At 47.1% G+C, this 22,737-nt stretch overlaps 1 protein-coding gene across 2 annotated transcripts in view; it reads left to right on the top strand.

Moving 5' to 3' along the window:
- Nucleotides 1-20,953, top strand: part of VWC2L (von Willebrand factor C domain containing 2 like) — a 53,851-nt gene extending 32,898 nt beyond the window's left edge. For both annotated transcript variants that reach the window (XM_074910338.1, XM_074910339.1), the window contains exon 4: nt 18,833-20,953. In XM_074910338.1, the coding sequence (XP_074766439.1) occupies nt 18,833-18,981 (149 nt within the window). In that variant the 3' untranslated portion in view covers nt 18,982-20,953. The remainder of the gene's footprint in view (nt 1-18,832) is intronic.
- The last annotated feature ends 1,784 nt before the right edge of the window (nt 20,954-22,737 follow it).

The raw sequence follows: 22,737 nt of genomic DNA, 5'->3' as shown, positions 1-22,737 counted from the left end.
AAAAAAGTGTTTTGCTGGTAGGGAATGTTTGCTAGAATAAATGGAGCAGGAGCTGATGTACCAAAAAGAAAAGTACTAGACAGTCCTACACAAGATCTGTTGAGAGAAATGGGTTTGTGTGAAGATGAGCACACAAAGTTCTCCCCAGCCTTTCAAAGCTTGGACTATTTTCACTGCAGCCGGTTGAGGGTGTTTGAAGAAGATGGGAATATGCTGGTCAGAAAATGCTGACTCACTGAAATGTCCCCAGGAGAAAGGCCAATTATAGCAAACTCACTGTGTGTACATTTGAAAAGGTCGGGAAGAAGCCTTGACATGATCAGATGCCCTATTTTAATGCTTTCAAAATGAACTGACTCAAATCTGGGAGGGTGAAGGGGGTGACATGATTTTGGATGTAGCTCTTTATTTTATCATTTGGAACATTTCAAATAGGGGAGACAGAAATGAAGGGGGTTTTGCCAAATGAATTATTTCAGAGAACCTGCTCTGATTTTTATTAAAACTGAAAAGTGCTTGTGACTTTTGACTTTTCCTCACCATTTGAGTGGAAGAGGAATAGCAGAAATAGCTCTGACTGTGATGGGAAATGTCCTTCAGCCCAGGTAAGTAGTCAGGTCCAGGATGGGATTAAAGTACTCCTCTGGGGCTAGATGTCTTTGGGGCCACCACCTTCCACGCCTGGCTGGAGAGGGCTGCCAGCACCTAGCTCTTCTTGGTAAACTCTCTGCACCTTGCAGGATCAGGCCTGCAGGCTTTGCTGTTTGCAAAATAGCACCTTGGATTGCACTTTCTCCTCTGATTGAAATGCATGGGAAATGTCAGGAGGCGCAGGTGCAAGGGCCCTCGTCCGATATTGCTTAGGTGCTCCTGAGTCTCATTATCTCAGGTCAGTGCATTTGCCTGGTTTCTGGTTTCTGAACCAGCATAGCAGTGTGCTTTCATGCCATCCCCTCTTAGCCCTCACTGCATACAGAAAGGACTGCAAAAACTGGGGAGTAAATAATCCCCCCATCAGTTCCTCGGGCTGCGTCTGAGCAGAGGCTGAGGGACGTGCTGAAGCCGACATGCAGCATTTCAGTGCCAAGCCAGCTCAGCTTGCAAGTCAAAGGCTCTGATTTCATGAGGGCCGAGCCAGCGTTGGGTGTTCCTTCCAGAAAAGCCTCGTCTCTGATCTCTGACTCATCGCAGCCACCGCTGACGTCCAAGGGACTCCTTCTGCATGAGGATTATTCATCTGAACCGGGTCCGCAGCAGCATCCGATGCGTCATCCCTTATCTCCCAGCAAGCAGAGGCTGGCAGCCACGCAGGCGGTGGGGGCACCAGCCCCTTCCTGACGGCATGGCAGTCGCAGACCTGCCCGCTGGGTTATGGATCAGGGCAGTGGTTGCCAGCTATTGATGAATGAATTTCGTTTGCTTTTGTTCGACGCGCCGCAGTTGGTGCGCGTGAGGCTTTGCTACCCTCTCTGTACTACGGGGAAAGTGGCAAGAGAGAATTTTTGGTTACTTTTCAAGCTGTGTCAAATGAAAAAGAAATGTATTGCAGGAAATGTCAAACGGTAATTATTAAGGACTTGGAAAACTGTGATTAAAAATGGAAACCTGTCCACATAGTAACAGTTAGATATATTTGCTATGTTTTGCACAGAAACCATGTTTTTCCTTGCCGACATTTGTGCCCCTCTAGAGAGCAAATACAGTATGATCCAGTTCCTGAGACTGATGTTAACTGGCCTGGCTGCCTTGCTCCAAGGGAAAGACCCATGCTTTTTCAGCAGCTGATGATCTGTCCCCCTCTTATTTCTCCTAACAGCTTGACAATGAAGTTGCTACAAGCAAAAAATAGCCAGGGCCATCTCCTGCACCCACATAAGCCAGCCTCACACCCTCCAAATCAGGGAATGCTGCTGCTGTTGCCCCTGCGAGGTGGTACTGACCCTTGGGATGAACAGCAAGTCCAAACAGCAAAGTTGCAGCCAGCCGTCCTCCCGGGGTGCATTTATCTGTGATGGGAGCTTGCTTGTCTGGACTAGGAGGGTCTGCACAGTCCCCCTGCATTGCTGCTCTGCCTCATTTGGTTTGCTGCCATCTTTTTCCAAAAAGATCTTGCCAAAATCTGAGTAAGGGACTGAGAAACATAGAGGGGTTGTGCCTGGTTCAGCTCTCCCAGTACTCGATGTGAACCTCCCAGAATCCTTTCTTGAACAGTTTCACCTGTTGTTGAGGGACTTCCCTGCCCAAATGGTTGCTTGGGTTTCCCAAGTGGGTCAACCCATGAAGTAAAGGTGATTACTTTTCTTTACAGGTTTAGCCTAACTTATATCTATGGAAAAGGCTTGAGGAGTGGTGATGGGAGGGGAATGGCCTCAAAGGAAGGAAGGGAGCCCCCAGCAACAAAACCAGGACTTTCCTTACTCATCTTTTGCATGCAGTAGTGTTTTTTGAAGTTTGCATTGCCCCTTCTCCCCCGCTTTTTTCCTCCCATCTCAGGGAAGCATTGCCTGCACTCTCTCTCCTTGGGTTCATGTGTGATCAAGCAAGAAGCTCCTCTTGTAACCATGGGTTAAACAAAGTGCTGCAACTATTCTGTAGCCAGAGGCGAGATTAGAGGAGACTGCTGGCTAATTGGGAGCAGCAGCAGTGACCAATCGTGCTTGACAGGTTCAGGTGGGATGCTGACAGGCACCATCAGACTGGCTGTGACAGCCTGCACCCAGCAAAGAAGCTGGGCTCTCCCAGCCCCATGGATGTGCCGGGGTTTTAAAGCGGTGTGTGAAAGCTTTTCCTTCTTGGAATAGGATTTGCCAGATGTGAAGGTGATGCTCAAGGTGCATCAAGGAAGTTGGTGCATTTTGTCCTCCTGACTGAGGATCGGGCTTTCTAGGCATGGCCTGCTCTGCTACAGGAAATGTTGGCACAGGAAAGTCTGCCATAAACCAGGTATTGCATGTGCTAGTTGACTGGAGACTCCTAGGTGGGACCAACGCAATGGTTCTCCGTTGCTGTATGCATTAACAGGCAGGTCACTGCTTGGGGGTGAGCAAAGGGGCCACATATCACTGGCTTTCTGTTTTCCACTAATCTCTTGGGAAACAATAAAATAAAATCCCCCACATAAGCTCATTATGTCCAAAACTTTCCCAACTGGTAAGGTCAAAGCAGCAGTGAGTCTGGTGGCACCTTGTAATAAGGCGTTATTGCTGTTTTTCTGGGGTCTGCTACACCCCCATCATTTCAGCGTTACCCCTACTGCCATCACGTTGGGAGGAGATGGCCTCTTGGTGAGGGGCTAGCAGTGAGTCTCTGACCCCTTGCCTTCAGGAGGGAGCCTTTCTGGCAGCATTGGGTAGGTAAACCTGACAAATGATTTAAGGCACCATGTCGCTGGGCGGCATCAATAAAACACATCTGATACGCTGTGGTGCCTAGTTGTGCATTTCACCCCACAGTCACTGAGTTTCTACATTTCTCAGCTGAACTCAGCCGCCATGTCAAGGATTTTGGCTGTGCACCCCAGGAGGGGGATCTCTGGGGCAGAGCAACACTGCACACTTGGACATCAGCAGCCACAAAGTCACCATTGCTACTTCTTAATGCAGCCAGGCAGCCCACACGTTAGGAGTGACATTTTTCTTCTTTTTATGTCTCCAGAGCAATCAGTGCCAGTGTGAAGCTCATTTATTTGTCCCTCTCATGTCATCCTGCCCCAAAGGTTTCACGGGACCTGGCCTGATTCTTCTCCCAAAATTTTGTAGCTGAGAAATACCTTCAATAAAGGCAACAAAGTTTATTCACTGGGTTTGGCAATCACTTCATGGCCCAGGGAAGAACGATGCAAAATAAGAGTCAGGGGGATAAATAGATGCTGTTTGCTCTCTAAAGCACCCTCTGGAGGTTAACCCAGTTGTGGCCTGTGCTCTCTAGAAGTATGTAGTCTCTCTGGGTGATGGCTCGCTTGTGATACAGTGCTTAACGGCCCTGTTCTGCAGCGTATGTGCTCCGCTCATCGATAACCGGCCGTTCATTAGGGAGTTGGGTCAGGCTGCCCAGCGGCAAAAGTCAGCTCCCAGCCAGCCAAGCAGGACTGGCCTCTAGCAATGAAAAGCCCCTGGCCTCATTTTATCACTTGGCACTGTGGTAATCGGTGGCTTTTAATTAAGGCAGGAGACAATCAGTTGCGGAGGGCACAGGGGGGGCAGGGGTGTGGGGAGGAATTGACTGTGGTGTAAATAAGATGCTGGGGGGAGAAGGAAGGGAAGCTGTACACAGTGAGGTTGCCTGGTGTGACAGCACAAATTGGCTTTATTTTGACATTGGTGCCCCTCCTTTCCCCCACTTTTTTCCAGTGAGTACAAAAATAGCCAAAAATAAACCTCCTTTGGCTGTGCTGCGGTAGGGAGGGGATCTGTCTTGAAAGTGCTGGGGCAATGCTGTCTTCAAAGCAAGCATTTCCCTGGCTTTCTTCTGAGATTAAAACCCTTTCTGAGACAGAGACACTGGTTATTATAGCCTTCTGGATGCTGACTTTCTCACTGCGATCGCTGCAGAGGAATGAAGAAGAGAAAAAGAAAAAAAGAAGGCAAGGGGAAGGAATACAAAGCCAAACTAATAGAGTAACTTCTGGCATTGGCAAGTTTTCATCTTCCAAGGTCAGCCCTGATGTCGTTTGGAGACTGCTTTGCTCTTTTTAGCAGTTTTGGCTGTTGCAGCCATACGTACAAAGGACCATCTGGAACTCTGTTCCCAACTTTAGCAAGCGTTAACATCAAGTTGCCCTGAGCGCCGTGTTTGCTTGCTGGCTGCAGCAGCTCCGTGTTTGAGCCTGCTCCTCTCATATCCCCAACAAGGCAGGGACTGGGTACAACCCCATGTGGAGCAGTCAGCCAAGCAGGGTGTGCACAAAGCCCTCGAGCTTCCCCAGGAATTTCTACCCTCCTTTAGTTGTGGGGTTTGGGGCTGGTCTGGATTTTGGGGTGCTTTTTTTCCATCTTTTTTTTCTGCATGTAGTTGTTAAGCTCAGCTTTTGTTATAGGCATTCCAGAGTACAAGAGCATGTTTCATTTTCCAGACTAGAAAATGCTCAGAGGTATAATCAGGTCCTTCCACAGTATTTAATTATCCATAATTAAAGGCATCTACACAAAGTACCAGATTTTCAAAGACTATTCTTGTGTTACACTGATAATGAATTAAGTAATTAATTGGCATTGAAAAAATACAATAGGAAACATCAATCTTTTAAAGTAAAGCATTTTTAGGCATTTTATAAAATCATTAACTTGTATCAGGTCAGTAGCTGTTCTAATGTCTAAATTCCCCTTCTGTTTTTAAAAAAATTTCTAAAGGACAAAATCAACACAGGAAAAACAAGGCAGGGAATACTTGCTACAGAGTGTGAAAACACTCATGAATAGGGAATTTCATTTGGAAGTTGCTGACCATCGCTTTGCCACTCTGTCCGGCAGTTCCTTCCCCCTGCAGCGCAATGTCTTGTCTCTCTAACACCAAGCTTATCAGTTGCCTGGGGTGGGGTGAGAGGGGAGATGTTTTCTCGAGTTTCCTTTTCCATCTCCCAGGCAGGTAATTAAACTCCCCAGACAAATTAAGACATTATGTTTCTGCCATTGTGGTTATTCCCTTTCTCCCAGTAATCAGTCATTTGTACAGATATGCATAGAAGTGGGAGCTCTGCCTCTGTAGCCTGACCTGAATTTATAGGGATGAAAAAAAGGCAAATCCAAAGGCCGGTGCCGCTCGGCTCAGTTAAACACCCTCCAGAAGAGTCCGTCCTTTGACTGGAAGGGGAACCTTTGGTGACTGACTTAGACTTTTAGCTTTTATACATGTACATGTTCATTAAATTCACCTTTCACTTGGGTCTTGGCTGTCTGTGGGCAGTCATTTCTGTTTCTGGCGTTGTGGAGGCCAGGAGGCTGGGGAATGCTGGTGAAGAGAGCAGGACATGAGCTGGCTGTGTCACACAAAGTGTAAAAATTGGGTTCTGCTCAAAATGGGCAGCAGGAAATCCGACAACTCAAACATGAGCCGAGAGTAGAAAGAAATGGTTTCAGCAGCAGCTCTCTTCTTACATGAAAAGTTTTTGCTTTGCTTTGAAGTTCCATTTCTAACATGATCCCATGTGCAAAACTTTAGTCAGAAAAATCTGTTGCCAGGTGGAAAAAAAATATTGGGACCATGCTGTTGCTCCCAATGCATCTCATAATGGCAGAAAGGCATAAAGGCATTTTTCTACCAATTGACACGTTCCCAGAGTCATCTGGATTGCGATGAAACTCTCTTTTTCCTAAAGGAGCTGAAGGTTTGTCTTCAAGCATGTGGTTTCCTGCAGCTAAAGAAACCCTTCCTCCCATTGGCAAGGGGTTTGTGCAGAGGTTTACTCATACCAACAGGCAACCATTGCCGTGGCTAATGTGCATGGTGGTGTGACCACCATCATGCATTAACCGCTGTAGTTTCACTATCCAACAGTGGGTTGGGTTTTCAGTAAGCTGCACATCTAAATGCACAGCTCTGATAATGTATAGTAATCCTGGTTCTTCCCCCCAGCCCCCCCTGGTTTTGCAATTTTTTCCTCCTGTTTTATATAAAATTAGCACTGTCACAGTTTCCACTTCTTATATGACTGATATGAAAAAAACCCCACACCATAAAACATCACATACAGCTGTAGTGACCAAGTTAGATTAAATTTTGGCTTTATATTGAGTTGACATGCAGCCAGCTCTCTTCCATACATCATCTGTGATTGCAGTTAAGGATGAAATACTGTTTTAATTCTTACACAAAATGTGGGTTTTTTTTCTGAAGAAATAAGACATAAAAATGTTAAAATGGGCCATAAAAATCATTAAATTTTCACACCGAGCATAACCAAGAGGTGAGTAAGTTGGCTAAAAGCTCAAAAGATCCAGAGAAAAAGTCCCAGTTGTTATTCTTTTGTTGTTAACCTTCGCCTTTGAATGGAGATACCCAGGCAGAGAGCAAAGACCTGGTACTTTGACAGTCGTGGGCTGTTTTGCCACTTGCTTCCCTAGATAAGGGTGTCCCCTCACATCTGCACAAAGAGCTGCAGCTGCTGGCTGGAGCTGCTGCTCCCCACCAGTGCCCGAGGACGGTGCCTTGGGACGTGCCCCAACACCACTGCAGTGGGTGGGATGAACATGCAGCCAAGCCCCTGGCCACATCTGCTGCTCTGTGTCCCAATTCTTTTCTTGGGTGACCTGGAAAATACCAGCTATAAGGGCAAAATCACCTGGACCGAGCCTGTCCCATGGCACATGTTGTCCCATGGCTGCTCTCAGAACCCAAACTGGCAAAGTGAAGGCAGCAGAAATGCAATGACATGTTATATATATATATATATATATATATATATATATAAATCTCCACCCTCTGCATATATATATTTTTTACTTAAAGGTTTAGTCTCTGGAAGGTCCAACTTTTCCTCCCTTTGGCTGTTGATTTTACTAGTAACTTTGTTAGTTGATGCGGTATTTATTGGTAGTTTCAGTAACTGATTTCTTTTAAATTAACCTATTTGATACCAGCTCCAAATAACCCCACCTCACCTTATTTGCCATGTTTGAACCATTACAAGAACTAATGTACCTTCAGCACTGTTGGAGTTCATTTTGGGAAATACCTATTCAGATGACTTTTTAAAAACCTATTTTTTACCTGAAAGGTTATAATGACCTAGGAGTAGCTTTCATTGCCTGCAATTAGAATCTACGCATATTAAAAAATTAAAAAAAAAAAAAAATCTATGGTATTCTCCCAAAGCTTTATGCTGTCTGCAAAAAGATTTTTAAGAGCAAATTCCTTTTGTTTGGTCCAGTAAATGTTGAAACATGCATTTCTCACTTAATAGATGGCTACTGCTGTCTTTGAAGTGTTACTGTTTTCCTTCTTCAACCTTGAACGTACACAGTAAAAATCTGATTCAGAAAAGCTGTTTTATATGCACAGTATCTGCCTGTGCAATGCTGAGCACCTTGCCTGGTGCGGGTTTTTTTACCATAAGTTAAACTTTTCAGTGCTGATTAAGGTATTTGCACACGTAGATCCTATTAAAATGAAGAAGTGTGTAAATCCCATAGGTGACTTTGAAAATGCCAACCTGCATTTTGTATTAAAAGAGGTGAGGAAAACCCTATATTTAAGTCTAGGTCTGTAGCCCTGTGATTTGCTCTTCTGCTGTCTGAGAGCTGGTCCTGTGACACGCCTTGTGTTGGCTCCTCTGTGACTTTGGTGGCAGTGGTTCAACTTCAGTGCTGCCCTCAATTTGAGTGTATTATTCAATCAACAGAGCGGGTAAATGATTATGAATTTGATATTAACTATTAATTTGCACTGCAGCAATGCCTAACCCTGCTGGGCAACAGTCCATAAGCCACCACTGGATTAAAAACCTGGTAAAATGGGGAAACTGGGGGTGCAGATTTTGCAGGAAGTCCAAAGTGCATTCAGATGTTGATGCACTCCCAGCTTTGAGTTTGGTGCACTTGGGATCAGAAACAGGCTGGATGCATGGACTTGGGGCAAATGCCGTTAGGATGAGGGAAATACCCTTAACCTAAACCACTAGGAAACGTACCGCTTGTCCTATTTTCTTTAGCGTGCCCAGATCAGTTTTATTAGATTATCTGAGCTAGTCTTGGATTGTTAAAAACTGATTAAAAAGATTCATTTTCACAGTTGAGGCTCCCAGTAGTTTATTATCATATCTCAATCCACAATATTCCTGCTGGAGGAAGAGTTCCGTTTCTTCTGGGCTTTAATCCTGGGAACTGCCCGGTTTGGCATCCCCCTGTACCCGCCAGCGGCAGCGTCGGCTGTCAGTCATTGGCACTGCTTGTGGCTGACCTGTTTTCTGCAGATGCCTGTACTGAACACACACTTTTCTCCATCATCTCCACGCTTCCTTCCCTGCAGCGAGCTGTGCCAAATGTCTGATCTGGAGCTTTGCTGCCGCCACAGCACCAGCAGTGTTGTGTGTCAGAAAAACTTTGGGCTTGGTCCTCCATTGTCATGCTCATCCCACACGCGTGGTGGATGGAGAGAGAAGTGGGGCTGCAATTTTCAGCTGGTACTTTTTAACTGTCGAGGCGCTGCTGTCTTTATTTAACTTGCTGAGTGATAATCTCAAGTCTGTCCACTCAGCTTAGATCTGTATCAGCGCTGGTAGATGTCACCACTCCTAAACAGACTGCTTTTAAATTGCACCCATAGATCTTCCTTGCACCAAAACATTCCAGCATTTAGTGATGCCTGAAGTTATGTCTCCACATCAAATTAAGTAACTGTGCTATCAATAAGGAGGAGTAATGTGGTATATTCCCTTCTGGATGTCTCCCTGTCCCTCATTTGTTTGCTGCTCCTGATTAAGACAGATAACGAGCTATCAGTAATTTTCTAACCACAGTGCAAAGCGGTGAGGATTAAATCAGTCTGTGTCACTGAGAGCCAGGTCATAATTTAGGGAACTCAAGTGGGTCCCCTGCATCCTTTAGACTCCTAGGCAGCAGATGCTTGGGCCGGTCTGAGCAAAGCCCGGATCATATGAACATCTCTGCATGGGGACAGCCAGAATGTGTTGTGAGGCTACCAGGAGATCCCTGACCCATTGGGCTGGCTGAGAGCTGCAGGTGTGTTTTATCTTCTTTATTGTGCCAGCTTCGTCATTGGCAAAAGTCAGTGGAAAGGCTCCCGTTGCCCTGAATTTAGCTTTTCAGCTCTGTCTCACCTTTTCAGTGCACTCCTTTTAATGATGTAGGGCTTGCTTAGAGGGAGCAACTTGGATTTAGACTGGAGAAGGATACTGTAGAGATAGATATAGATATAGATATAGATATATTTAATGCAGAGATTAAATAACTTCTAGGCATCTTCAGACACCCAGCAACGTGAATTATGGATGGAAAAATTTCTCATGTAAATAGGCAGTGCTTGAGAAGGGCTGTTAGCATCATCTTGTGAGGAGTGAAATATGCAAGAATGATGGAAAAGAGCTGCAAATCAGCTTCAGAGGAGATTAATTCTTTGGGGCAACGGTGCACAAGATTGAAAGCTCGTGGATGGCTGGGAGATAACCACCAGTAGACTCCAGGGAGCTTTTAGCCAGAGCCAGTGGGGTTTGTCCACAAACAAAAAAAGAAGTCTCTCATTTTGCAACATCTTAGACGACAGAGTGAAACTAGGGGCACTTACTGGAAGTGCTTCCTCTCCATGGGTGGATGAATAAGGCAGCAAAGGAAGAATGAACCTTCCACCTTGGGATCACCGCAAGGAGGTGACACTTGTTACAGTAGCTAAGGGCCATCATCATGCGATACTCTGTCTGAAAGCAGAAACAAGGCAGAAGGTGGCCTTGTCACAGAAATATCACTTGTTCCATGAATGCATGTATCCATATCTTGGTTTCTTTCAGCGGAGAGGATGGGAATGATAGACTCACCTTCCTGGGAGCTCTTTGCGCTGTTTGCGGTGGTGAATGCTGACCAGAGCAGGCTGAGATTTGGTGGGAAATCTTGCACAGACCGCCTGTACTTGCAGGAAAACACTGTCTGAAAGCAAATGAACAACAGAAAAAAGTCTGTGGGAAATGCATCTATCAAACTTCCTTGGATTTGCTTATATCTATGCACACACACACACACTCTCTCTCTCTCTCTCTCCAGGTCCATGCAAGGCCTTCTTTTGGGATTTTGAAATACCAACAGAATGGCAGAAGGGCCAGGGGATACTGGGGCCAGCAGTACCCCAGTGCTTGCTCAAAGCTTTCTGTGCCTGCCTTGGTTTTCATCCCTCAACTGATGGGGGAGGATGGGGCAAAAAACCCACAGGGATTTCATCCTGGTATCCACTTGCTTGTGGGCCTGTTGCCAAAAAAAAAAAGCAGCATCGCTTTTGCCTCCCCCCCCCCCCCCCCCCATTCACTGCCTGCCTCACCACAAGACGGAGCCCCCTTCGTCTGCCAGATGGAGATGCCACATTTCTGGCAGCTGCCATGCCAGGAGGGCTTCCTTATATCCGCAGGACACGATTGCTATCCAACAGGTCTGTGGCGGCATGGGGGGGGGGATTAGCAGACGATGGCTTGTTTGTGCTGGTGACCAACTTTCACCTACCCACGCTGAAAACATTGACGTGCTGCAGCGCACAGCGCTTCCAAGCTGCGATGTGCAACTGATTAGCATTTGGGGTGGCAGATGGCTCTGCAAAGTGTTTTGCTTAGGGCGGTGAGGACTGACACCTCCAGCATCCCCCGCCTGCCTGCTGTAGGGATTTTTAATTTGCAGTGCTGAGGCTGGTGCAGTTTGGTAGACTCGGCTCCTAGTCCCTCCCAGAGATGGAGCAGCATCCAGACTTTACTGGGGTGGTGGCTGAGGTGCTGATGCAGACTCTACGTTTGGGTGTAGGCAGCTTTTGAGAGCTTGTCTGGTGCCGGAGAAGGTGAGTGGGCTGGAAAGGAGCTTTCAAAGTCTTGGTGGTGATCTGGATGAGGTCGCTGACCTGCACCAGTCCCCTTTCCAACCCTACAGGAGCTTTTGTGCAGGTTGGGTGGGGATGGACTTGGACTATAGGGCAGTCCAGAGTGGGTATTTTCACCTAGTGTATGTATTGGGAACATGTGGGGTGAATAGATGTCCTCTAATCTGCAAAGAGCTGTGTCCTCCATCACCTCTGGGAGCAGGGAGGAGGCAGAGCTGCATTGTACTCCCCTCTCTCCTGCCACCACCAAGAAGCAACTAGCCACAGACCAGGGATCAGACCTGGGTGTTAGCAGGGTGTAAATTCACCCACCCACATGCCACAGTCAAGGCAGCCCCGTTTCCAGTGCACTCTCAGGCTTTAACCATGTTTTGAAGCAGAAGCTTCATCTTTGGCCTCTTTCTAACACAAAAAAGCTCCAAGGTTGTTATCTTTTGGTAGGGTTTTCAGCCCCACCCCCTTCCCCACCCCCAGAGTGTTGCCTAATTTAATTTTCAATAAGGCAAGCTCAGCATCAGCGGCTGACTTCTTTGTGTCTCACCTCTGGCTTCACCCACTGCCTTCTCCTTCTCCCGGGGAGAGCGGGGCAGGCAGTCGTGGTACCAGGCAGCGAAAACAAGACTTCTTCCCGCCTTGACTCATTAATTAAAGCCACAAATTGAGCTCTTTTCTAGCAATCTGAAGTGATCGCATAAATGGCATTGGCAGAGGTGGAGGAACATTTGAAAAGATCCCGCAGGATCAGCAGAGAGGAGCTGTGTTAACCTCCAGAAATGGGGGCTGTCGTTAAAAACAAGATGCTGTTTTTTCTTCCCCTCCCCGAGTGCAGAGTTCAGCTTGGACATGGAAAAAGCCACAAGGTGTCGACAGCCATTGATTTCTGCCCTCTGTGCCAGAGCCTGGAGATCATTTGTATTTCTGCTGTGTTTGCATCTTTCTCTGTTAGGGAGTTTCTGCAGGTTTCAGGGTGTAATCCTCACCTGGTGATTGCTTTCAGAGTGGTTGTTTCAGCCAAGCAGTGCTGGGCATGTTGGTCACTGGCACTAGAGATCTCATGGCTTATCGTGTGGGATGGTCATGGTGAAGACTATGAGATGCCTGTTTTGTGGAGACATGCAAAGAAAAATCCACCCTCCCACTGAGAAGACACTTGGCCACATTCACTAAAAATGGCTCCCCCAGTTCAACGCAGATTGACAGCAGTAAATTCCCACACCCTGTTGCATTCAGGGTTGAGCTCCAGAAACAAAATCATCAAGATTCATTCAGCTAAAGAAGTGTCCATGGGAATGTTTTCAGGCTGTATCCATTCCTAAACACTGTTGGGAAACACCACCGTTTTCTGGTTATCCCTTGCAACTTCAGTTGTGGGGCACATCACATGGGAGCTTGAGGGATGACTGGATTGAGCTGCTATTTAACAGCTATCCAAACTACCAGTGCGAGGTAGATAAGCGTAACCATCAGCACCTGTCTCCTTGATGTTTTCCATTGACTAAATAAGCTAAATTCTCCTGGAGTCAGCCTTAATATTTCCTAAAGGGATGGGAAGGCTCTTAAAGGAGTGGGAGGAGACATAGGGTTATCATCAGAAGATACTTAACTAAGAGGAAAATACCACTCCTTGCTGAAATAGGATGTTGTACCATGAGAAGTTCCAGTGAAGGTGATGAGCTTCGCTTGACACAAGATACTATTTACAGCAAATCTGAATATCGTGGTTGGCCTGAAGTCATTGGTGCTTGCTTGTGGTGCTTAACATTTGATTTCCTTTTATTGCTTCTTTGCACACATGAAGCTAAATTCAGAGCTGCTGTAAGCCATGGGCAAAGCCCTTGAATTCAGTAAAACCCACCCAAGAAACAACTGGGATCAGTCTGCAGCCTGCAGCCCCCCAGGGCTGGGCTGATGTTCAGCACTGAGCGGCTCCAAAGTATCAGCGTGACTCTACGCTCGTGGCATCGGAGAACATCAAACACCATGCTCCTGCTATTTCCAGCTTTAACTCGGCATCCATGCAGGGTGCTCTTGAATTCACATGTTTTTCTCCACATCCCCAAAGCGCTGTGGTGGGAACCGTGCAGAAGATGCAGTTTGGTTGTGAGCTGCTCCTCTTGCATTTGGGCTGTGAGTTTTTTCCAGCATGAAAGGGAGCATCAGATTGGGGGTATTTTGAGTTTCTTTAAAGTACACTGTGCCACAAAGTCCCGAGAGGACTTTATCTCACACCCTTGGGTAGCATTGCATGAGGTAGCAGGTGCGTATTAATGCCCACAAGTGGGATTAGACGTACCAGGGGTGCAGATCAGCAGCACAATGTGGGTCATCACCCAGGTATCTGCTCTTGTGGGTATGGTTGCAGAGTTTGCCATCACTCCTCCCAAAAAAACAAACCATGATTTTTCTACATCTCTTCCATCAAAACAGCATCTGAATGTCCGTAATATATCTCCATAAAAACCTTCGCAGTTGTTCTAGTAAACAGCCTGGAGTGCTGTGGTCTTTTATGAGTATTAACTATGTTAAGCAAGCAAATCTCACAATTACATTGTCTGTGGGAGCAGCAAACTTCTCCCAAGGAAATGAGGGTGATCACTGTCCTGTTTTCATCACAGTCATGGTTTAAGATGCTTTTACAAAGACCAGGATGACAGCACGACAGCCCTTGCCCAAAGCAGCTTCTTGTTCCTACTGCTATTATCATAAGTAACTTTCTTGATGTGCTTGACATGTCATCAGATATTTCTGAGCAGTGTCTTCCTTTGAATAATAATAAAAAACCCCACATTGCTGTGCTGTTCTGTCTCATTCTTTGTGATTTTTTACATCAATTTGGCAGATCCTGGTCTCAGCCTGTTCCTCTAAGTAGCACAAAGCCATGGTGGGAAAGATTTAAGACAGTTCCCAGCAGCATGGTGTTGGGGCACTGAGCTTCTGAAATGTTAGGAGGCTGATCTAAAGGAGGGGAAAAAATGTTAGAGAAATTAAAGGAGTCTGGTTAGCTCTGCTGCAGAGCAAAAAAAGGACTTGGTTTCTTGCTGTGGGATCCAGTTGTGGCTTTAAGGGCTGCAGCTCCTCTAAGGTGCATGGCAAAGCCACACAGCATCCCCAGGTGCTGGATGTTATCTCCAGTAGTACATTAGCCGTTGGCTCTATAAAAGCCAAGGTCACTGGAAAACTCCCCAGTGGCTGTGCCGTTGCATAGAGAATGCCACTTGTCGGGTGTGTTTTCCACTAAATTTCAGCAGTGCAGTGAGCTTCTCCAAGTGCATCTTTCTTGTGCCTCAGCTGCAGGTGTGATGCTTACTGCATTCCATTTTGGACAAACAGGGTTCACTCTTACAATATTAAGGTCGAAAAAGTTTAGATAGGGAAAAAAAAGGGGGCTGGCTGATAGCAGTGATGCTGGAAAATTGGATTTCAGGCGGTGAGAATTTAAGTTGAATTCTCACAAATGGAGTGTGGAAATTTTACCTTCCATTAGAAATCCATATTTCTATAGGGGTGAAGCTAGAAGCAAGGGGAGAGAGGATACAAAATGCTCCATCCAGCTTGCTGTGGTGTACAAAAGAAAACATTTCACTCTGGCAATGCAGAGGTGACTAATCTGAGAGAGTGCTGGTGAAAAAAGGGTCCAGAGCAGTGGTAGTGTTGGCCTAAATTAAAAATATTAAGGTCTGACGGAAGAGATGGATGTCCTGAAGTGGCAGCAAAACATCATGTGAGAGGGCAGATGTCAGTAGAGCCTAAAGCCAGGTTTTCATCCATTTTGCTAAGAAAAAGGAAAACAAATCCACTTTCTGCAATTTTTCCCTTGGTTAAGCCTCTGAACACAGCTTCTTCCTTAGGTGCGCTCAGGTGGTGTTTAGCTGGCCAGCCAAGGATGCTCAGTGTTCCTTCAGCAAGGGTGGTTTGGCTGTCCCCCGATGTTCCTCTCAGCCTTCAGTCCCTACAGTTTATCCAAAATACCCGTAATTTTGATTCTTCCCTTCACCCAGCCTCTTTGTAGGGGGGATGGCAGCATCCCAAGGATTTTCCGTTAGTCATGGAGGCGCTTGCCAGGTCCTTCCTGGCTCAATAGATGCCAGAGATCAGAGGGGCAGATTATTAGTGTTTAATTACTATTTTGCAGAGCTGCTCTATGTCCTTGGCTAGGGCAGGGATGCTGCTGCTGTGGTGCTGGCCCCAGAATAAGTGATCCCCTCTCTGCCGGGTACCTCAAAGTCATGGGTCATGCTTTTAGTACATCCACCCCTCTTTTCCTTGTGGTGTCTGCCTTCTGCTTCTGGACTCTGGGATAGGGTCATTAATGAGAGGTGTTTAATGATTATCTTTTTTCCAAATGACCTCCCCTGGGGAAGCTCAAGAGGGAGAAAGGACCTGGGACTCCTGGGAGGAAGAGGAAGGGCAACTGCGGCCATGATGGAGCAGCCATGGGATGGACAGATAAGCAGGATGCAAGGAAAAATAAGCTTTTTTCTCCAGTTTGCAGTACCCCATCAGCTAGTCCCAACCTGTTCACCCTCAGCTGGCCGCGACCCCGAGCCATGCTCGGCCCCTTCAGCATTTCAGCCAAAATGCTGTGACAGGGGTGCAGGGTCCCCGAATCCCAGCCAGGCGGTGAAAGTTGGCCCACCAGTGAGTGTGGAAACATGCCAACTCCCATCGCCACTGGCCTCCTGCATTTTCAGCCTTGTTGAATGGGCCAGCAGTGCTGTAAATCTGCCGTCATTCAGCACCCAAAGAAGGTTGTGTCTGTAGATGTGTGTGGGTGTCAAGGCAGTATTGGCTTCTCAAATGAGATGATTAACAGGCAGCTGCAGGGCAACAAGAGAGAAAACAATCTTCCCCTTTCCTTGCCACCCTAATCTCCAGAGGAAGCTTTTTCTTTAAATTTTAATGAAAATGATTTTTTTTTCTCTGGGAGCATGGAGCAGGCTGTTGTATGGAGGCTGCCCATCCTGGGTGACTGTGACATCAGCAGGCAATCAGAGCATTGTGGTAAAGAGGGACAGGTGCTTACTTCAACTTTAAATACAGCTAACTACAACTGTTGGCATTTTCATTGCATTTGAACCCTGGACATTTAACGGCAGCAAATGAGCTGACCTGATGGCAAAGCCCACACTGGATGACATAAGAGAACAACACTCACCAGACTTGATAAAGCAGAGAATTAAAATCTGTGATGAGGAGCACAGGTGGCGACACAGCCAGCCCAGGGACCCAAAAGCCGTGGGAAGAAGTGATTTCAGTGTGTGGCCAGACAAATAAAGCAGTTGGGGTGACAGCCTTTCCAACTGGGATCATGTCTTCCAGAGAGATGCCAACTTTGGAAATCTTCAGCTCATGACCAAAACAGGTCATGACTTTTTCAAGCATGTGCATGTAAAGAAAAGCACATATAGCGTATATATGTGCAGACGTGGAGTTTGGCTTTTCTGTATCACTGCGTGTCCTTGGCTGGTAACTCCTGGCTTTGAAGTTCTTTGCACTATGGAATGACTGAGGTTGAAGGGGACTTTTGGAGGTTGTCCAGCCCAAAGCCCAGCTCAAAGCAGACTTAAAACTTCCCCACAGCCAGTGGACTGCTCCTCACTGCCAGCAGATCAGTGTAGCCTGACCACTAGCTCAACAAGTGGTGTTGAATTTCCTCATTTGGAGCAAAAGCCTGCTTCTTCCTGGCATCCTATCAGATTCACATGCTGGCCAGGCAAAGGAGGAGGCACCATCCCCATTTCATGGAGAGACACAGACCTTCCCGGTGCCACAGCCTGCATTCACAGGTCCTGCCCATGGAAGGAAGCAGCAGCCCTGGGGTACACCCAGTCACCCCAAATTCTGATACAGGAGCGATCAGAGGCAATTTTCTCAGGCCATTCTGTTGTGGCTTCATTAAGATGGATGTGAAAAGTTGATGTAGAGCTGCAGTTGAAGAGGCCTTTATTAAAGGCAGGAGGTCACTTCAACACAAACATTCAGGCACCGTTTGGCTTGGCAGCAACCTGAATTGCCTACGTCTGGTTAAGCTCAGCCCTGTCAAACTTGTGGCCTGTTGAGCTTAAAACATAAGGTCCTGAGGAGCATCTTAATAAGGACAGGGCACTAATAAATCAGGGAGATGAAATTAATTTCCCTGAGACTATAAAACATGAGACCCCAGCACTGGGTTGGCTACAGCTCAGCCTGTTTCTGGCCCCGTAGGGACCCTATTTTCCCTTTCAAACAGTCTTAAGCCTTATTTTAAACACTAACAACTTGTCTGTAATTTCATGTCTGTACACGCTGTCATCTTTTGAATGCACCTCGTGCACCGGAGGCATAGATTAAAGCCGGTGGCCAGCCAAGGGGTGACATTTCAGAGCAGCACTCAAGTCATGAGACACTTTTCAAATGTCTTCGTGCTTCCCTGATGCCACGAATGCGACCACCTCATTTTTTTTTTCCCTGTGCTGCTGTCTCTGACATTAATTCCCGGCACTAACTGATGCAGGAGTGAGAGGGGAGGAGAAGAGCGTTTGCAGAGGGACAGTGGGGGAATGGGTATTTGTAGGGCTTTTACGAGAAGGAGGAAAGTAAGGTCCTTGCTGCTTTGCTACTCAGCTTTGATATTGTATAATAGAGAAGACAAAAAAATTACCAATAATAAGCAGATTAAAGGAATCGCCCTTGAAAAAAAACCAGATTTTATCAGAAAGCTTATTTATGACATGAATTATTTTTGTTAATTTGATGCTATAAATCATTTATGATTAATAGCCCCAAGGTGGTGGGTGTCCCTGAGGTTACCGGGCATTCGGGCATGGCTGCCACGGTCCTGGGGGATGAATCGGCTCTGGTCCCTGCAGCCCAACACAGGCTCACCGGGCTAGAGCAGTTAAGGCTGGGCTGTGTCCTAATGCTTGTCCCTGTGGTTTTGTCCGTCTTTCAGCGAAATCTTAGGCAATGAGATCCTAAATTAGTGGGCAACTGTGTAGAAAAAGCTGGGTACATCGATGGGGCATCCAATGCTATTTATACTAGAGGCTGGGTACAGAAACAGGAGAAGGAAAGTTTCGATGCCTTTTTTTTTCCTTCAGTGCCTGAGGGCAGCCAAAAAAATAATACAAGTGATCAGCACGGGGCAAAGGCTTGGCACTGAGAAGGCTGGGAGCACTGCTGCTGATTTCGGCAGCAGCGGCGCTGCATCCAGAGCACAGCAAGGGGCTGGGGCTGAGCACCTGCCTGCTCCCAGGTGCTTCTAGCAAAGTTGCTACACCCAACTTAAAACCAAAAAAGTATTTATTTCTATTATTGCTTTGTGTTTTTGCAGGCCCGAACTGCTTTGCAGGAACCACAATAATTCCCGCCGGCATCGAAGTGAAGGTGGACGACTGCAACATCTGCCACTGCCACAACGGGGACTGGTGGAAGCCGGCGCAGTGCTCCAAGCGCGAGTGCCAGGGCAAGCAGGCTCTATAGTGGCAAAACCCCCCGCCAGCAGCACCGCCAGCCAAACCACCCACTGACGATGATGACGATGATGACAATGATGAAGGAACGGCTTCGACGCTGCACACGTGTCCGACCTCCCGCCAGCTGCAACGGGGTCACCAGCAAAACCTGTGAGGGTTTCACACAAGCAGAGATTTTACTCATGGGGAAGGGTCTCCCTCTCCCCACTCTCCTGCTCTTCTCTCACTTTACACATTATGTATCCAGTATCTAGGTATCTACTCTGCTTTTGTAATTATCAGTGCTTGATAGGGAGGCGGTGATCAGATTTGGGGAGGAAAAATGAAAACCGGCCCATGCAAGTTCTTGGACTGGTGCCACCTCCAAGATGCCAATCGATTCACCGCTCTCACTTTCTACGATGTGGATCGCGGGGTTTTTCACGTTTATTTATTTAAGGTTTTTTTGCTATTGTGATTTTTAATTTTTTTTTAAGCCTCTTCCTAAGCTGGGGTTATTGGGGCAATACAGCTATGAGTGAAGTGATGGATCATTTTTATCGTGTCTATAAGGGGGGGCCCGCTAAGGACAGGAGGGCGGTAGAAATTAAAAGGTGAGGAAGGGGTTAAAAAAACCCACCCAACTGGAATGTAACCTGCAGAAGGACCGAGGTTGATGCACAGGTATGCAACCAGACAGCCAAGACACGAGCTGTATCTGTGTTACACTTTCTCCACTGAGTGGGGACAATAAAGTCGAAGACACCTACACAGTCACCGTGACCTTGATCGGAGCACGAGCCAACACCGGCTGCGCGGGCAGGCGGAGGCAGCGAGCCAAAAGCACTGGAAAGGCACCGAGAAAGCAATGTCTTCCCTGGGTTGTCTCTGTGTGATGCCTGGCTGGGGCATTGGTGGCGGAGCAGAGGGAGGAAGGTCCCTCTTGCGCCCCAGCTCCGCCAGCTCCTGGGCTGAGCCCCAGCCCTGTTTTGCCAGTGCCGAGGCTGCTCTGGCTGGAGCCAAGGGTATGGGTTCATTGACTTCAGCAACAGCAAGACTCGGCCGCCACAAGTCAGAATTAAGATAGCTGATCCCCCACCGGCTCTGCCTGTCTCCCTTAGGGAAGTTTCCAGAAATGTCCCATTGCTGTGCCAGCACTAAACTGGCTCAGCTGGAGGGTGAGACCCTTTGCTGCAGCACAAAGGAGCTGCCCTGGCTCTCCCCCAGTCCCAGGGGCATCCCTACTGCTGGGGATAAAGCAAGCCAGGGGGCACGGGGGGGCTGGGGACGGGCTGGCTGCATCCACAGGAATTGGCTCCTGGTGAAGGGTCTCTCTAGGAAGCAGGCTATGTGCCTGCCTGCCAGGAGGAGAGGTCCCCGCAGCCCCCACCAGCAGCAGAGAGTCCCCTTCAGGCTTTTTGGCACCGCCACCTCTTGCTTTCTCAGGCTGCAGCTTCCGAGTGATACTGTGAGAGAAAAGCCACCAATGTCATTTCCCTGCTCTGCCCCACCCAGGTGAGTGCAGGAGATGATCATATCACTGTCCACCTTTGGTTTGCTGATTTTTGGTCATGGCCATGACCATGAGTGATGGTGCTTACTTTGCTCAGACTTCAGTCCAGCACCTGCTCTTAACAGCGATGGCAGCAAATCTTCCTTGCAGCATCCTCCACCAAAGCAGATCAGCACAGTCGGTCTCAGTTTATGCACACTGTTGCCTTTATACTTTAATTTCTTCCCCATTTTTGTGTTTTACCAGAGGGCAGGGGGTAGGACGAGCACTAGCACAGTGATGGCCATACTTTGGCTGAGCATTGGCTTCCTGCAAGTTGAACCGGTACCATTAAAGAAGTCATCACCACATTTCTTTGTAAGCTGTTGCCTGTCAGTGACTATCCAGTTTCAAAATTTTCAAACAATAGTGTGCCTGAAACTAGTGAGAAAAAAAAAAAAAACTGTAAAAAATTGGGGGGTCTAGAAACAATATTTGATGTGTAAAAGACTATATTATTAAAAAATTATTTTGTTAAATATAAAGTGTGTGAACCAGCAAAAAAAAATCCCAAATTACATATTTGTGGTGTATTTTACTCTGCCGATCATCTTCCCCTCAAGCTCCCAATTCCCGATGCCATCTGTTTCTCCAGCCCCCAACTCTTTGCAGCATTGGTGAGTATAGCTGGGCTGGGAGGAGTGGGCTTGGAGCCTGGAAATAGCCATGAAAGTCCTACTTTGGGGATGGGATGGGTTGTCCAGGGAGCTCCTGAGCAGTAAATCAGCTTTGCTTTGTCACATGATACGTGCCAAACTGGGACTCCCTTTTGGAGAGCCATCGTGGACCAACACAACTCCCAGACTCTCGCTTTAACCTCCATCTGGTTTTGTTTTTACTGGTGCCATTTTATATTTGATGCCATTTCCTGAACATGGACATTTGCTTTCCGTTCACAAACTCCATTTGGTACCTTCAGATGCATCATTATTTACACTGATTAGTAGTTACTTTAATTAATTACAGCTTAATTATTGTAGTTAATGTTTGTACAGTGCTTGGAACAAGTACAGCACTATACGTGCCACATATTATTATTCATTATTAATTAAGCACCATCTCCATTCCATGCTGTGCTACTTCATTATTTCCCAAGGAGTCGCGGCAGTGCCCTTATTCCCACCCAGGAGTACTTTACTCCCGGCTCACACTGGGGTGCCGCGGGGCTGGCTGCCGTGCAGCACAGGAACAGAAAGAAAAGTATCTTTGGTGAGCGGGACTGCTAAGAATCATAGGGACACTCAGTTTTTTTCCTTTCACCCTTTCAGGGCTTTGAGTCTAAAAAATTGGAAAAAAAAAAAAAAAAAAAAAGCTGATGGCAGGGGGAAGCCCCAAGGCCCACGCCCAGTGAGCTGGAGTGTGCATTTGGGTGAAATGAGGGGGAAGCCCTCCTCCCTGCAGATCCCATCACAGATGTTTCTGTGAGCTCTCCATGAGATGCTGGCTTGGACTGTAGAAGTGATCCAATTCCCCCAAATCCAGCAGCGTTAGGCACGTGGTCCCGCTGCTGGATCCCGTGGTTCTCCCCGAGCACCAAGGCAGGGGCGGGGCGAGGTTTGGGGTCACAGGGAGGAATGATGGGCACAGATCAGCTTTTCTGGGGTTTTATGTGGGAGAGTCACTGGTCATGGGTGGGCAGTGTTTCCACAGCACCTGGGGTGCTTGGAGCAATTAGCCCCAAAAATCATTGCCACTGTTTTGCAGGAGCCTGTCTCAGGCCAGACAGGGTGGATCCAGAATTGAAATCCTGTTGAGCACTCCTCAGATATGCTATTTTTTTTTATGAACCAAAGAGTTTCAGCCTCATCTCAGTCGCCTTCCTTTCTGCTTTTTTTTTTTTTTTTTTTTTTAAATGTTTTAGTTCATTTCTCCCTTTAATTAATCACAGCTCTGGGCCAGCCAGACCCATTAACTACTCTTCTCATTTAGACCTTTCAGAGATGCAGTTGCAGATGCAATTTAATTTGTTGACCCATGATCGATAGCAATTAATACCATCTCTTTAATCTTGTTGAAAGGTTCATCTTGGGCTTCCAGAGGCTGCCATCTCAAGGGAAAGGTGTCCGATACATATGTTATTAGATGGGGGAGCACAACCTCCTACACAAGCTGTCCTTTCCATACTCCCAAGCTGACACTCTTGAAAATACAAGAGTTATTTCTGGGAGATGGAGAAGAGGAGAGGGTGGACCAAGGTTAGTGAAGGTGCTGGGGGGTAGAGAGAAGAGCAGG

This window comes from Athene noctua, chromosome 7 (genome assembly GCF_965140245.1).
Source record: "Athene noctua chromosome 7, bAthNoc1.hap1.1, whole genome shotgun sequence".
NCBI classification, from domain to species: domain Eukaryota; kingdom Metazoa; phylum Chordata; class Aves; order Strigiformes; family Strigidae; genus Athene; species Athene noctua.
This window is presented reverse-complemented; position numbering and strand designations above follow the sequence as displayed.